The sequence below is a fragment of the Misgurnus anguillicaudatus genome, chromosome 22, assembly GCF_027580225.2.
Source record: "Misgurnus anguillicaudatus chromosome 22, ASM2758022v2, whole genome shotgun sequence".
Classification (NCBI taxonomy): Eukaryota; Metazoa; Chordata; class Actinopteri; order Cypriniformes; family Cobitidae; genus Misgurnus; species Misgurnus anguillicaudatus.
Genome location: NC_073358.2, coordinates 28,251,949 through 28,268,984, shown reverse-complemented (window position 1 = coordinate 28,268,984; position 17,036 = coordinate 28,251,949). Strand labels below are relative to the sequence as shown.

The window sequence follows — 17,036 nt, the reverse complement described above, 5'->3', positions numbered from 1 at the left end:
AAGTGGAGGATTTATTTTATGGTCCATTTTTACCACTGCCCAAAGACGCACATGTGTGTCAATTTACATCACAATCAATTACATTTTAACTGCCAAGGGCTGAAACGTATATACTTCTTTGCCCTTAATTTAAAAGTCGGGATTTCCCCACAAAACTACTGTTTGTAGTTAAACGTGACAGTGGCCCAACTATTAATGGTGTTTAGTGGTTAAATGATTTGATTCGGATAAATACGAAAACGATTAAAGCTCTGTATATCCTAGCAGTAATTTAGCACGGATATGAAATATTTTCTGTAATCAAAGTCGAACGAGTGTAAAAAATAAACGTGTTTTAAGCGTATTAACGCATGGTATCACGACTACAATGCCCCAAAATGCATTTCGGCTGTGTAGCTCACGTGATTCTCTCGCTTTTTATCCCCCTCCGGGTTGCCGTAGCTTCGGCAGTAGCGTTTTCCATTTTAGAACGTTTCAGTCGAGACAACATGGCTGCTGCGGCAGGCCATTATTACGGTGACGGAGGCAGAGCAACAAAACGGCAAAAAACAGATAGCGACGGAATGGCTACGGTAATATAATTACAATTTATCATATTGTATTTGTCATGTTTAAACTATGAAAGAAAGATTTTCTTCAAAGAAAACGCGTTTTTCCATCAAACACGACCAAATCTGGCCAGATTTTTCCTTGCGATAGCTAACGTACAGATGTTAAGTTTGGAGGATGTTATCTAGATAAATATTACCCATTGCGTGCTATTATTACACATACATTGTATAATAATTACTATTAATATACATAAATAACTTTTTTAGAATCCGATATATACTAAAAAGTGGCTTTTGATACCGGTGCGCGAGGTAGAAGTTGTTTAATCAATGCTCATTCATTGTTCTAGGCAGGTAACGTTAAGTTAAATCGTTCTGTTGTAGATTATAAAGACTGGGTTTATTTTACAGTTATTTATTGAGCATAATAGCAGATGAATGCTGAAAAACAAGATTATTAATTCGACTTTTGAGTAAAAGCATAACTCGGTTGGAGGGGTTTCATCTTATAACGTTACCTGTACTTTTTGATAAAACCCATTAGTCGCGATTGTTACTCCATTTTATATTTCAGAACGACTAAATAGTCGAACAAATGGGTAAATAAGGAAATTAAATTCGCACCAGACGTAAAATTGCAGTGTTTGTTGTTGGTTTGTCCATGGGTTAATGGGATCTCTTCTCTGCTCTTTGTGCAGGAGGGTTACGATGACCCACACAAGACCTTGCCCTCGCTTGTGGTGCATGTAAGGGGGCTTATTGACGGCATTACCGAAGCTGACCTGGTGGAGGCGCTACAGGAGTTTGGCACTATAAGGTAACAAGCACAATTTGAATGAAAATCATTGGCCCCGTTTCAAGGGGCAAACTGTAACATGACTACAGGCCTATGCCTAATTCGCAAGTCTATGGAATATGTTACATAAATGGTTGTTAGGCATGAAATAGTTAAAGGAATGGAAATACAAATGATCCAATAATAATTTACTCACCCTCATGCCATCCCAGGTGTGACTTTTATTGCCATATTTTGTATATTTACAGTAATACACAATGGATCGATGGTTAAAAAGCTCTCTCACAAGCATATTGTTTCGCTTCAGAGGACATATATTTATATATACATGTACATATGAAGAGTTTGGTTCCAAAACGCAATAAACGCCATTTTTGAAAAAAATGAGTTACTGCCAAAATCAGTATTATATCAGGTCAGTAGTTAAAAGTAAATAATTAATTTTACGCAAAATCCAATACCCGCCGTGATATTCTGTCATCTTTTCTCCCTTTTTTCCCAAAATGCGACAAACGCCACTGCTGCTTTTTTACAGAATGCAATAAATCCATTTCTGATATTACAGCGGGCCATTCACGCAATGTAAACAAACAATGGCCGACGCGCTGAGTACACGGAGTCCTAGTTTTCCTCATCTACTTTGTACTTCGTGATCAACAAACAAAACAAAATAATACTTTAATAGCATTGCCAAACCTGTGATGGTTTTCTGTGACGGGAAAGAAACGTAAGCCATCAACAGCTAATAATTTCCGCGAGAGGCACTCGGTTGCTTGTTCTCCAGACAGCATCAAGCTTCTCATGCTAAAACATTGTGTTCTTCATATAACAAAGTAGGTGTTTTGGTTAATGCCATTAATGTTTATTTTTTAATCATTGTATACCACTAGTCAACTAAATAAATATAAAATGGTAAAGATGAATGCACATTTATACATTGATTTAATAGATTTATAGCATTTTGAAATAAAAAACTGTCATGGATTTATTGCATTTTGTGGAAAAAAGAATTCGTTTTTATAATAAATCTTTGAAAATCAAGTTATGGATTTGAATTTTTTATGTTTTTATAACCTAAAGGTGCTATGTGAAAGTTTGTAACAGAAAATACTGGTTTTCATCTTGTCACTTTCTTGGTATAGAAAACACGTTTTTACCGAAATTTGTCAAAATGGATTTATTGCGTTTTGGAACCAAACTCTTCATATATACTTTAATGATGAATGTATGTGCATGTTGGACCATCAAAGTTTTGACCACCATTCAATGGCATTACAAAACCTGGAAGAGCCCATATATTATTTAATATAACTGAATGTGTCTTGGTTCATGTGTCTATTCCAGTTATGTTGTGTTGATGCCAAAAAAGCGTCAGGCACTGGTGGAGTTTGAGGACATGAGCGGCTCCTCTAACGCAGTCACGTATGCTAACAGTAGTCAAATCTACATTGGTGGTCGGCCATCATACATCAATTACTCTACCAGTCAAAAAATCTCTCGGCCCAGTGACTCCGATGACACTCGGAGCGTCAACAACGTACTGCTTTTAACCATCATGAACCCCATCTACCCCATAACCACGGTAAGTTGTTTCAGTATTCAGTATATGCTTTTTTGACTAGTGTGTGTGTTTAAGATTGTTGCCCTGTTTTTGATTGCATTGTCTTTTGTCTGTAGGATGTTCTGTACACCATTTGCAACAACTGCGGCCCTGTGCAAAGGATTGTGATCTTTAGGAAAAATGGAGTTCAAGCCATGGTCGAATATCCTTACAAAATTACTTTATGATTTAGTTTTATGTATTCTGCAGCATGCATGGGGTTTATCTTAAAAATGAAGATTTAATTTTTGCTTCTCTTATTTTGAAATGGCATGTTTATTTGGACAGCCCAAATAGAGAGTAAACATTTCTGTCACAGTGTGTTTCTCCTTGACTTGTGTTTACATTTGACTCGGTCCAGAACGCACAGAGAGCCAAAGCTTCTCTCAATGGAGCCGATATCTACTCGGGCTGTTGCACCCTTAAAATTGAGTATGCCAAGGTTAGTACCACACAGCGTTACATATCACAATGCACTTACTGTAGAGTGCTCTCTGCAAGGCTGGATTCAATAGGGAAAAAATAAAGGGATATCTACAAAAATAAATTTGTTACACAAATCTAACACATTTGTTTAAAAAAAAAGACTTTTTTATTTTTTGAGTGACACTTAAAGGCGCTCTAAGCGAATTGGCGCGTTTTAGATAAAATTTTTTTGTTACATACAGCAAACATCTCCTCACTATCTGCTTGTGCCTGTCCGCTGATCAAACTGTAAAAAAACGCGATCTCTGTAGACAGCTCAGGCTCGACAAATGGCAATATCACAACAAAACATAACAAAGTGTTTCAGCCAATAAACGACAAGAAGGATTTGGGGGTGGGGGTTGGGCGCGTTCATGAAAGCACGGACGGGAGAGGGAGGGGGAGGCGTTAGCTACGCTCCGTTTGTTTGAAAACAGTTCAAACATCAACAGGAAGTGACGTCGCACATTATTCGCTTTTATAGAGCCTTTAATATGCTTATTAAAGTTTTTACGCATGTTGATGTTAAATTTAAGGATCACATTTAATTTTATATTGTGAATGATAAATTAATAATAATTGTCTGTTTGTGAGTGTAATCGCACCTCTACAACTACATTTGTAATGCAATCTTACTCTCTACCGTATAGCCAACTCGACTCAACGTCTTCAAAAATGATCAGGATACATGGGACTACGCCAACCCTAGTCTGAGCGGCCAAGGTACTGTACTAACCGTGCAAATGCTTTGTCTCTTTGCTACTCTTTGTTTTATGGGGATGGGTGTGTAAACAGGCCTCCTTAAGTGACTCCTTTGGGAATGTTGAAGTAACCACAGAAGCAGTTTACTTCCCTGGGATGTCACTTATAAGATGCTGCTTTATTCTTGCTTTTTAAAAACATTCACAGAGTTAAAATTGCCCTTAGACACTTTCTAACCGGAACGCACACAAAAATATGCGTCCGTTCATTTAAAGAGAGACATACACTTGAGGGGGCATGAAAATCCAACTGATTGTAAAGGCGCACATGCTTTCTAGTTAATAGTGACATTTACTGTGGCGCATGTCACTTGTCTCATAAACGGATAGTTCACACAAATATGAAACATTGTCATAATTTACTTCAGAAGAGAATTACTTAAATAATGAATGTCTGTGTTCAACTGAAGAAAGGAAGTCCTATACATCTGGGATGACATGAGAGTAAATTATAAGAATTTTCATATTTGGTTGAACTATTCCTTTTAAAGCACAGTAATTTCTCTCATACATGAAAACCTGAGAAGCAGGCACTCATTTCACCTGTACCCTCACTGAGCATGACACAGCGACTAGCATACCACCTGATGGAGATATCTTTATATTTTAACCTACAGCCTGGCACTTGCTGCCATTTAGACAGTATTATTTATTAAAAGGGATTTCCTAAGTATTGTGGTTCAGGCAAAAAATAGCTTTAGTCTCTGAGGCATTTTTTACTCAGGTTGAACTTAATCTGTGGACTGACTCGTAATTTTTGCATACAAAAGGCGTAATTTGAATTTTAACCCGTTAAGCTCTGCAGCATAATTAGCATTTTTTGCTAAATTGGCCATTCCTGAATTTAAAAGAGTTCCCTGCCCTCATAGTTGGAATGAATTGATTAAAAACTGTGCTCCACTACTTATTTTTTTAAAATAAATGTGATGCAGTTTTGGACCCACTGGTGGGTCGGCAGAGTTGAAGAGGTTAAATTCATGATCCAGACATGATTAATATAATTTTCAATGACATTCATAAAGGGCAATGTCTGCAACGTTTTGTCAAACCATAAACCGCTTCGCTTACCTTGAATTTTTAAACAACCTACTTTGAGTAATTTTTTTTGTTTTGATTAGGGTTTGATCTTAAAGGTGCAGTGTGTAAATTTTAGCAGCATCTAGTGGTGAGGTTGCGAATTGCAGCCAATGGCTCAGTCCACTACTCACCCCTTGCTTTTGAAACACATGGAGAAGCTACAGTAGCTGCCACCGGACAATCATGTCAAAAAGTTTGTCCCTTAAGGGCTTCTATAGAAACATGGTGGCACAAAATGGCGACTTCCATGTAAGGGGGACCCTCGTGCATGTAGATAAAACGTCTCATTCTAAGGTAATAAACGCATAACGGTTCATTATGAAAGGTCTTTATACACCCCTGATAATATAGTTTTGTATATTATTTTGCATTTCTGTCGAGAGATCCTTTTAAAAATTACACACTGCACCTTTAAGGTTTGTTAGGGTTGAACATTCTGGTGTTTAAAAAAAGTCTTTAAGATATAAAGGCAGATAGACATTCATGCTCTTCGTTGTAATACATACTTATAAACTATTGTAGCATCTAACAACATGCAATTAAGTTTCTCAGTCGCCTGCAAGACACATTCCAGTTACCGTCCAATCGCAGCCTTCCAACAGGTCACATGGACAGCGAAACGGAACAATAGCGAACTCGCAACAACTTTTCACTCGTAATGAAGTTACACGGATAGAAAACATCTCGGTGCTCAAGATATCCTTCCACTCATCTAACATTCCACATTTCTACAAAGGTGGCGGCCATCTTTCTGAAATAATTAAACATTTTAGGGGGATGGGTCTAATCTTTTTGGACAATACATTACAGCCAATCACTGAAGACCTTCACATCACCACAAACCAGCCAGTCAAGCAACAAACACAACATGTAAATCCACAAAGAAGGGAGTGGTACAAATACACAAAGAGAGAGAGAGAGAAGAATCATACAGACATTTTCATTACCTGCCAAATGTCGTCATGTTTCTTGGGTGTTTGGGCTACTTTTGCTTACGCCTCTGTCCTCTTTCCTGAGAACATCATGAGAACACGCCAAGCTGACATAACAGTGACAAAACACCAAAACCGAGATTGCTACAACATGAGTGCCATGCGCCGAGATCGCCATGACAACATGCCAAGCTGACATTGCCACAACAACACACCACGCCAAGATTTTTGCAACACACCAAACAAATCGCAGTGCATTTTAAGCAGAGATGGCAAGTTGATATTACCATCGCAACACACGGCAAGCGTGCTCCAACACCGTGGCCTCATTGCACGCAGCGAGATTGATTTCATATCAGACCGATATTAATGTCGCACCACCACAAGTTGAGATCGTCACTACTTACCCATCCAAGATTGCCATGGCAACAACCGACAGACTTCGTACATAACGAACAGTGATGACGTCGACTTTACACCGCGAGTCCATCTTTATGAACGCGCACATCCAAACTCACATGATCACAGGCCACATTGCTCCGAGATTGTCGCGAACATATCACCTTCTTGCTTGCGAGTAACACACCAAACAAGACACTATGGGCGACATTATCAACAGTACATCACCTTAACACATGGAAAGGACTGCGACTGTAACCATGAGGACACATGCACCGATCACACAGACAGATCCACCGCTCTCCCTCCCCAAGCCTTATCTCTTTGTGGACTGAAGTGCTTTCTCTCTGTCATTTCTCCATCCCTCCTCCTCTTCCTCTCTGTATTGAATCTGTTTTATTCATTGAGCACGGCTGACCCCTGTGTAACGCCTCCTGTGTAACGCAGGTGTGGATTAGTCTTGACTGCTGGTGTGGCATCTCTCTCTTCTAAACTCGTCGCGGCACCTGCTGTCTGCTATCCACCCTCTGCTATGGTAAGCACCATTGTTCCTGGAACATGGCAAAACCAGACGCAGTGGACTGGGACGAATATCCTAAAACTGAATGAAAATTGAGTCTGCTGGGAAACGGAGACTGGTAAAGAATAACTCACTTCCACCCTGAAACCACCAGAATTATGGGCATATAGCACAGAGCTCATTCAAACTGTGTAAAGTTTTAGTTCTGACTAGTACATTTTCTGTAAGGTATTTTAATCAGTTTAGCCCGACACGCTGAATAACACTGCTGTGAATTTTTGAACATAAATAAAGAATCATATTTTCAAGAATCAACGCGAACATGAATTTAAGAGTTGATTCTGTTTATTTAATATGCAATCCTGGACTTTGTTGTTTCTGTGCACATTAAAGTTGGTATTTTTTGGTATGCATTAGCTGTGTCCCAATTCAAGGGCTGCGACCTTAAAAGGCGAGCACTCAGTCTTTCAAGGTGGCAGCCTCAGAAGTCCGCGAAGAGAACTGAAGTGAGACGGTCTAACCTTCGGTGGACCCATAATTTGCGTCACCTGCTGCTTGCGCCCACGGCGCCTGTCAGCAGGACACAGTGGAGACGTTTCTGACTTTTTCAAATAAATATGGAATCAGAAAAACATTAATTTCTTTTAGAAAATATGACACGTTGATGTAGATTAAACTATGCAACAGTATATTCAATTAATCAACCTTAGAAATATAAAAAGAATAATATTAACACAAAACATAACTTGTAATACTAAAACAGTGATAAGAAAAAAAATCTGCTAAATACACACTTTTATTTAATAAAGGTTTTATTGTTTATTTTAGAATATCCAGCCGTTATATGCAGGCGTGCAATGAATCTTGGGATAGCCTCAGCTGTTAAGGATCCATTCGTTCTATCCTTAACAGCGCGCAGTAATAAGGACACATTTTGAGGCTTCATTCTAAGCATCCTTTGAATTGGGACGGCCTTACTAGCCTCAAGACGCGCTGCTGTGACGCAATCGGTCTTAAAATAGGTCCTTAGAAGGTCGCAGCCTTTGAATTGGGACACAGCTAGTATCTCTGTTTAAATCGATAGTTCACTCAAAAAGGGTAACATTTGTCATGTACTCACTCGTGTTGGCCCAAACCTGTATGACTTTATACCAAAGAACACTAAAGGCAGAATGGTAAGGGTTGATAGCTTAATTTAATAATTTTAGCATTTATTCAATATAGCAACACAGTGAAGGGAGACTGTCCATTATTTGCATTGTGCCTTTCTTCTACTTTTGTATTCCTTAAGGCTGTGTCTCCACCAAAACGCCATTATTCAAGTGAAAGCGCTAACTGTGGGCACTTTCTTCAGTCGTTTTTTCAGCCATGTTTTGCAGTGTCCTAGTATGTGGTACTAGTATCTAGCCGTTTCTCAATGTCTAGGAAGGATCCTCGGAAGCCAGAATTTCAAGGATGCTACGTCATCCACATGTGTCGAGGGACTGTTCCAATGTCGAGGATCCTCAGAATTGCAACCAAGGACTGAGTCCTTTGTTCGAGAAATATCCCATATAAATTAAAGGATGCATATATGTGTATCCTTCGCGTAGCCTGGTCCAACCAGACTCTCGTACATTCATTTCATTTGTACAGAGAGTCTGGCCACGGTCTATTGCAAAGCGTTACTTCCATTAAGGAGGGTCCTCTGTTGAAGTTTAAAACTATTGGATCTGCCCAGAGTCACTCTGAATCTGCCATAACCAATCGCTAATGAATCAAACTTTTCCCGAACCCCATGGGGAGGAGGGCCATAACGTGTCTGGCGAACGACCTCAATATCATCGTTCTTAGCCACCCCCCTCTGTTCGCTGATTGGACTTGCAGATTTTTGCGGAGAAAACGAAACTCTACTCAGCAGTCCCAGACGTTGTACTGAAGTGAAATGAAAATTAAGCGGAAGCGCGTAGGAGGGCGGAGCCAGGCTATCCTTCGCGCACTTCACGCATCGAAATCACTCACAATCCTATGCGCGCAGGGACGAAAGCACACATTTTCATTGACGTAATGATGCAATGACGTGCACTTGCTAGCCTGTTCCATTTACATGTTCTTCGAATGCTAAAGAGGATCCTCGCCTGCCTCTGAAGGAAGTGACTTGTAAGGACTAGTCCTGCAAAGAAGGTATCCTTGACAATGAGAAACGGCCACTGTTCTGCCATTTTACACAGACATACAGTTGCATGTGCAATCCGTATTTGCAGGTTGCATCCCTCCTGCATTGTGATTGGATGGCCAAGCTAAAAAAGTGACTTGAGAGCCTTTTTTTAACTCTTGCGACTAAAGCGGAATGCTGAGCATTTATTCTGTAATTGCTGCTGTTTGTTTTTAAAAGTCTTTGGTGGACACACTGGCTTAATTCTTGCAAGTTAAAAACTACATGCTTGGCTTACCCAAAATTGAAAATTCTGCAATTTACTTTCATGTTATTTTAAGCGACATTCATGTAAAAAACCTGTTTAAATTTTCTTTGTTCTGATGAGCACAATAGACGATATTTTGAGGAATGTTTGTAATCAGAAGCCTCATTGACATTCATAAAAGGAATAAATAATTGGAAGTCAATGGGGCATCTGATCGGTTTGGTGCAAACATTTCTTAAAAATATCTTTTGTGTTCATCAGAACAAAAAACTTAAACCGGTTTGTAATAACATGAGAGTGAGTAAATGATGACAGAATTTTCCATTTTTGGGTGAACTATCCTTTTAACAGTTAATTCGGTTTCCAATAAGTAAAGTCATGTTTTCTATCCTGCTTTTCCTTAAAGATGTATTTAGTTTAGGTCTTTTTGCTGCTTAATAATGCTGTTTCTCTTGCTTTTCATTATGGAATCATTTTAACAAGAACTATGACTGTGAGAGATGACATTTTGATATAGTGCCCTGATTTGTGTCGACTAGAGAATTGGGCCTTTTTAGTGTTGCAGGCTTTAGAAACAATGTTATTGAGTGACATAATTTTTTTTCATACATTGATAGAAACCCAAACTTGTTTGTTCTGGTTTTGTGATGCTTTGAGGTGGTTTGCCATTTTGGAAATGTTTTGATCTGGTGTTACAAACAAGGATTAAACAAATCTTTAACCAGAAAGGATTTATATTAAAGGACAGACACTTAATATTAAAGGAGAACAATTGAGGAGCTCTAATGCAAAAGTCACTCTCTGTATATTATATAATGCCTTCGCTTCAAATCACGGCCTTGGGCTAAACGCCACATTGATTTTTCAGCAAGTCCTCTAAGTATGTAAGAAGAATTGGATAAATGAAAGCACACTTGTGAGTGCCTCAGACCTAAATACAATTTAAATTTGGCAGTGATATGGATCCCAGCACCCCCTAATTTGTGGTTTAGTTTTTTTATTGATGCAATGATGCAAATGATTTTTGCATGATTTTGCAACAGTTTAGTATGTCTTATCCAAAGAAGTGTTTTTTTTATTTATTTAGAAGTAGAGGTTTTTGCCAAAATGCTTGCATGCACTAAGGGTGTTGCAGCAAATTTGATAAATAACAATGATTTGACTAAAGTGACATTTGTGAAAATTAATTAAAAAAATACAGAAAAAACATGTCAGAAACACTTTTGATGGTTTTGCATCTTAACTCCTCATTTGTTTTTCAGAATATTTATAGCTACTTGCAAAGTTTAATGCTTTACATTACTTTAATCAAACCCATGTTTTCAAAACAAGAAGAACATTGTACTGTCTTAGATTTTGCTGTCCTGCCTAAATGAACTAGAATATCAAAATGCATATGCATATTTTTATTTCATTGCCTCTGCATGTCTTATTTTTGTGTGTATACCTATCTGTGCAGATGCCGACGCAGATGGCAATTGGAACAATTCACAAGGTGTGTGTGGTTGGTTTTGTGGAGATAAAGTCTGACTGACTTTTCCAGATAACGTAGATTTAAGCAGTGTTTCTGTTTATTAGACTTCTCTCTAATGTATGTTCAGAATCTCCATTATGTTTTTTTTTTTTTGAAGGATCTGGTGGTAGTAATCCCTAATGCTCACTGCATGTTATTCACAGAACTGCACAGCACACCAGCTTTTGTGTTTGCATTTGATGTTTACTGTAGATGTGTTGCCCTACCTATTGTTTTCTCATTTTAGACCCCAATGCTAACCCAAACAAGCGGCAGAGGCAGCCAGCACTGCTGGGGGATCATCCACCAGAATATGGTGGTCTTTTAAAGGGCACATATTAGGCCCATTTTTACAGGATGTAATGTAAGTCATAGGTGTGCCTAGAATGTGTCTGTGAAGTTTTAGCTCAAAATACCATGCAGATAATTTGTTATAGCATGTCCAAAATGCCCCTATTTCGGTGGGAGCAAATAAAAGTGCTTTTTTCATCTATGTGCCCTATAAAAGCAAATGAGCTACTGTGCTCACACCCTTACCAACAGACAGTAAGTGCTTTCGGCTAAAAATAGATGCTTCCAGTGAATGTAGTCTTGAGAGAATAATTTCTTCAGCCGCACAAACATACAAGTTTAGAAAAGCTTATGTATAAAATTAACCAGTCAGTTAGTGGCTGCAGGCGGAGCTTTATCAGTGTGATGTCATATTAACAAGAAAATCGAATCAGCATGTCTAATGATACTGCTTTGGTTTAATGGGGATAAAAAAGGCTGATCTTTTGTAGGAGTGGTTGTGTTCTCACACTGCCAACAAACATTTATGTCCAAACACCTTGTAAAAATGGACTTTGCATAATATGGGCTCTTTAAGCAAGAAAGCATTATTTTAAAGCTATATTGTATGAATAAGCACACCATTAGATGGATCTCCAATTCTGTGTTTAGATGTAAACCTTAATCTTTTTTGTTTTAGGTGGTCCTCAGGCTGGCTACGGTCATTATGATGACACCTATGGACCACCACCTCCACCTCCCCACTATGAGGGCAGACGCATGGGACCCCCAATGGGGCGTGGCCGTGGTGGACCCCGCTATGGTGGGGCACAGTATGGACATGGACCACCACCTCCAGACTACAATGCTCATGCCGACTCCCCCGTGGTCATGGTTTACGGTCTTGAGCCCACCAAGATAAATGCAGACAGAGTGTTTAACATATTCTGTCTCTATGGAAATGTGGAAAGGGTGAGCTGTTGTGAGCAAAATGAACATTGTTAAAAAAGTTAAGAACACACTCTCTCCATAAATGAAGTCTGTTCTGGGTTAAAGTAGGGGTGCATGATCTCTTAAAGCCAATGTTGACATTTGAAATCACCCATACCTAAATAGGATCTGGACCTTCTTTTAATAGACCTGCCCCACACATACGCAACCCAGGCAACGATGTCGGTTAGTAGACAAGCCTCTTACTGCTGATTGGCTACAAGTGTGTTTTGCTACTCGGCCCGACTCCCTTTTCCAAAGCGTTTTTCAAAAATTGTGCACCGCGTCTTTAACCCCAGTTTTTCATGTGAGGCTTATTGTATGGATTTTGTTTGACACTTTTTTTGTGTTCAGGTTAAGTTCATGAAGAGTAAGCCGGGTGCTGCGATGGTGGAGATGGGAGACTGTTTTGCTGTGGATAGAGCCATTTCTCACCTCAACAACACTACACTGTTTGGACAGAAACTCAATGTCTGGTGTGTACAGAAATATAAGCTAAACCTTCATGACTTTAAAATTCACAAAGAGTTAATCTACACTCTTAGAAAGGATTTACACATCTTTGTGCGTTAAGCTTTTAACACATTGATTTTGTGTTAAAATAAAACACATGTTGTGTTAAAAGTAACACAAAATGTGTTGTTTCAATAATAACACAGAGATGTGTGGATTCCAGGACGACACTAATGTGTTTTTAACACATCCGTTCTAAGAGTGTACATGGTTGTTTCTGTATGTGAATATGCCTGCTTCATGTTAAACCTTCACAGCTGTGAGTTTTGAATTGCACAACTGGTTTCCTGGCATAATGTTTTGTTTTTTGCACAAGTTTGACGCGAGAGCCTGCTACAGACAGCTGAAAACAGTGCATATATATATATATATATATATATATATTTATTTATTTATAAATATAAAAACTATCCTGGTAGTACTTGTTTTAGGGGTCTGTGATATGAATAAACACACAATGTGCCCAAATAGAGTGTTTGAATATGTGTGAGAAACACCTCTAATAGCGCATCTCTGCAACAGTAGCTGGTGACGTCACGCTTGTTCTCAAATCACAAGTGTGACCCTGTACCGTAAGTTGCACAGGTCAGTCCCTCCAGAAAAAATGTGATTATGCGATCACATGATTCAACGCATAATCGGCCAAATCTGCATATTTATGCAGGGACCGCATTTTTTCAAAAACGCCACACTTTTGCCGCATAAATTGCAGATTTCTGTGTGCAAAATATGCGGGGCTTCACACAAGCGCAGCTATGTCCCCTGTTGTCATGGTAACGTTATGAAGTGATGTAATTACGCGACTGCAGTTTTTGCAAGTAGTTGCCGCAGTTTTTGCAAGTAGTTGCCGCAGTTTTTGCAAGTAGTTGCCGCAGTTTTTGCAAGTAGTTGCCGCAGTTTTTGCAAGTAGTTGCCGCAGTTTTTGCAAGTAGTTGCCGCAGTTTTTGCAAGTAGTTGCCGCAGTTTTTGCAAGTAGTTGCCGCAGTTTTTGCAAGTAGTTGCCGCAGTTTTTGCAAGTAGTTGCCGCAGTTTTTGCAAGTAGTTGCCGCAGTTTTTGCAAGTAGTTGCCGCAGTTTTTGCAAGTAGTTGCCGCAGTTTTTGCAAGTAGTTGCCGCAGTTTTTGCAAGTAGTTGCCGCAGTTTTTGCAAGTAGTTGCCGCAGTTTTTGCAAGTAGTTGCCGCAGTTTTTGCAAGTAGTTGCCGCAGTTTTTGCATAAATATCCCACATATTCCATCACATTTTTTAAGAAAACGTGCCACAAGATCAAGGATTTTTGCCCACAACAAAAAAAAAACCCTCTGCATTTTTCTGGAAGGACTGACCGGTATATTCGTAGAAAAAGCCAAAAATATATTGCATGGGTCAAAATTATTTTTTTTATTGCAAAATCATTAGTATTTCATTTAAATATCATGTTCTGTGAAATTTCCTACCATAAATATATAAAAATTGATTTTTTTGTGAGTGGATGCAGCAAAATACAAACTTCACTATTGCGACTGCTCTTTGGGGATTTCCCATTCAAGTTTAGTTTTTATGTTAAAGCTTACAGTTTTACCATTCAGTCCACAATGTCATTACAGTGGTAAGCCAGTAGAGAGAGCGCTAAAACAAACCTTTTCATTAATAATATACATTGTTAGGACGACTTGGTCCCAAATATTTGATCATACAGCTCAAGCGATTAAACCTTGTTTTTTTTTTTGTCTCGTCTGCAGTGTATCCAAGCAACAGGCCATAATGCCTGGCCAGTCGTACCAGCTGGATGACGGCAGTTGTAGTTTTAAGGATTTCCATGGGAACCGAAACAACCGCTTCACCACAGCTGAGCAGGCAGCCAAGAACCGCATCCAGCAACCCAGCAATGTACTTCACTTCTTTAACAGTCAGCCAGACAGCTCTGTTGAATCATTTGGCCAGGTAAGAAATGACCACCTGCTACTGCTGTGTTCCTGGTGTTTGCTTTGAGACAAACGTGAGCATTGCATGTAGGCATCAAATTTGAACCGAGGTGTCATGAATGTCTTGTGCTTTGGTCTGGATGTATGTGGACTTCAGATATTAATGGCCTCTTCTGATTCATATACAGATTTGTGATGAGTTGGGAATCAAGAGTCCAAGCAGTGTCAAGCTGTTCACAGGCAAGAGTAAGTGACTAATAAGTTTCATGTGTCTGTACGTTAACACGTGTGAGAAGTATGGTGTAGTGGTGATGCATGTTTGATTCTGTATAAATACACGTGTATGTGTGTTTCTCCTGTGTTGGTGAAAATGGAGGCGAGAGAAGTTCATCTGGGCTGTTGGAGTGGGAAACCGTAAATGATGCTATGGAGGCTCTTGCTATGATAAATCACTACCAGATGAAAAACCCTAGTAAGTACTCTCCCAAACAATAGACCTTTATTAGCTTCCGAATCCGTATATAAATCTGATGCCTGAGGCCAGGTTGCATGGTTTAATCCTACTTGAACCCATTTTGGCCCAAAATCTGTTGTTTAGCTTCGTACACACTGTTAGATTGGAGTTCAAGATTAGCTTTTTGCTAAGTCCTGATAGGTCTGTAATTCATGTTTAAACTTTTTTTGTTTCTTTTTTTAGCTGGGCCTTACCCGTACACACTCAAACTGTGTTTCTCAACTGCACAACATGCGAATTGAACCCACGATGACCATTAACTCTTGATGTTCTGTGACCTTTTTGATGCCCAGCACCCCAAGCATGTCTTAATTCCAGACCTTGGATGGAGAAAATGTTAATATCTCTGTTTCTAGAATAACAACGTACTCAACATTTTGTACCATTGTTTAATTTTTAATTTAGTATTTTTATTGCTATTAATATTTTTTTTTTATTGTCAGTTGTCCGGTCTTGCGTAACTGTACATTTGTGGAAAACGTATTAAAGACGTCATTGTGAACAGTCTCCTGTGCACTTGTTTGTTCATTTCTACTGCTCCGCACAAACAGCTTGACACCTCTTGCAACAGTGAAATGTCAGATACTTTAAGAACGGATGTGTTTATTTCTTACAGTGTTTTGTGTTTTGCTATTTAACACATTATGTGTTATTTTGACACATTGTGTTGATTTTGTGTTAAAACGGTTCAAGATGTGTTAAAACCACACAAAATGTGTTGTTCCAATAATAAATGTGTTGTTGTTAACGAGACACACAATGTGTTTTAACACAACCGTTTTAAGAGCGTTAAGTAGCTTAGTATGTGTGTTTCAATGATATTTGGAAAATCAGTTTTCGAGTCCTAGAAGTGGTAGATTCATGTGAAATACAAAACATTTGTTACTGTGCTACTGCGGTTTGCAATACAATCAATGACGTTTTTGGCTGTTCTGTGTATACAGTACATGCATAAACGGGAGCAAGGATGTGCAAGTCATATTTTGGTGTGTGTCAGAAAGCTAACCAGATTATTTAAAGCTGAAATCTGTAACTATTTTTGGTGTTAAAGGGGTCATAGTGTAAATATCTGACTTTTTCTATGTTTAAGTGCTATAATTGGGTCCCCAGTGCTTCTATCAACCTAGAAAATATGAAAAAGATCAACCCAGTATCTTTGTGTAAGCCATGCTTTGCAAGCATGTGGAAAAATTTGGTCGTTTAGATTTCACGTTTTGTGAGGTAGGTAGCAAGGCAAATTACAGTAATACCACCCCTTAATCTGCACTATCCAATCACGGCACTGCCTTTTAAGGCAGAGAGAAAGAAATAATTGACAGCACAATTGAGTTTCAATTACAACAATCCACCATCATTGTGATCACTGTTTGCATTTTAAAGGACACGCCCAAAAACGGCACATTTCTGCTCGGGCCTACAAAGTGGCAATTTTAACATGCTATAATAAATTATCTGGAGTATTTGAGCTAAAACTTCACATACGCACTCTGGGGATGCCAAATACTTATTTTACATTTTTAAATAATCTCATAATATGACCCCTTTAAATAAAATTCTCCTTATTACATTACAAAACTCCTTAAAATAGAGGTGCTACACAATGCCGCTTAGAAGACCTGTTTTTGGCTGTATGGTACCATAAACAATCATTAACATCCAAAAGAATCTTTGTTTCGTTAAATGTTTTAGACTACAAAAAGATGATATGGCTCTTTTAAGAACCTTTGACTAAAAAGTTTTTTGGGAAATCAAAAATGCTGCTTCTATGGTATTGCTGTGAAGGACCTTGTGTAGCACCTTTATTTTAAGAGTGCCCCTTACCCCGATTTGCA

The 17,036-nt window shown here is 38.7% G+C and overlaps 1 protein-coding gene across 2 annotated transcripts; it reads left to right on the top strand.

The window, feature by feature from the left end:
- The first annotated feature begins 416 nt into the window (after positions 1-416).
- Positions 417-15,711, top strand: hnrnpl (heterogeneous nuclear ribonucleoprotein L). 2 transcript variants are annotated; one of them, XM_073861076.1, is made up of 14 exons: positions 417-572; positions 1,250-1,368; positions 2,692-2,929; positions 3,025-3,112; positions 3,295-3,389; positions 4,063-4,135; positions 10,963-10,998; positions 11,264-11,332; positions 11,987-12,258; positions 12,631-12,752; positions 14,508-14,709; positions 14,879-14,936; positions 15,067-15,162; positions 15,388-15,711. In XM_073861076.1, exons 1-14 carry the CDS (start codon positions 489-491, stop codon positions 15,444-15,446), a joined length of 1,611 nt encoding a protein of 536 aa, XP_073717177.1. In that variant the 5' UTR covers positions 417-488; the 3' UTR covers positions 15,447-15,711. The 2 variants fall into 2 exon arrangements, with proteins under 2 accessions (XP_073717177.1, XP_073717176.1); XM_073861075.1 differs by having other exon boundaries at positions 14,879-14,938; positions 15,057-15,162.
- The last annotated feature ends 1,325 nt before the right edge of the window (positions 15,712-17,036 follow it).

Bases quoted from the DNA above. Each gene is read 5' to 3' on its own strand.
- hnrnpl (XM_073861075.1), top strand. From the start codon at position 489: ATGGCTGCTGCGGCAGGCCATTATTACGGTGACGGAGGCAGAGCAACA. The intron at 573-1,249 runs GTAATATAATTA...CTCTTTGTGCAG, and splicing joins ATAGCGACGGAATGGCTACG to GAGGGTTACGATGACCCACA. The intron at 10,999-11,263 runs GTGTGTGTGGTT...TTCTCATTTTAG, and splicing joins CAATTGGAACAATTCACAAG to ACCCCAATGCTAACCCAAAC.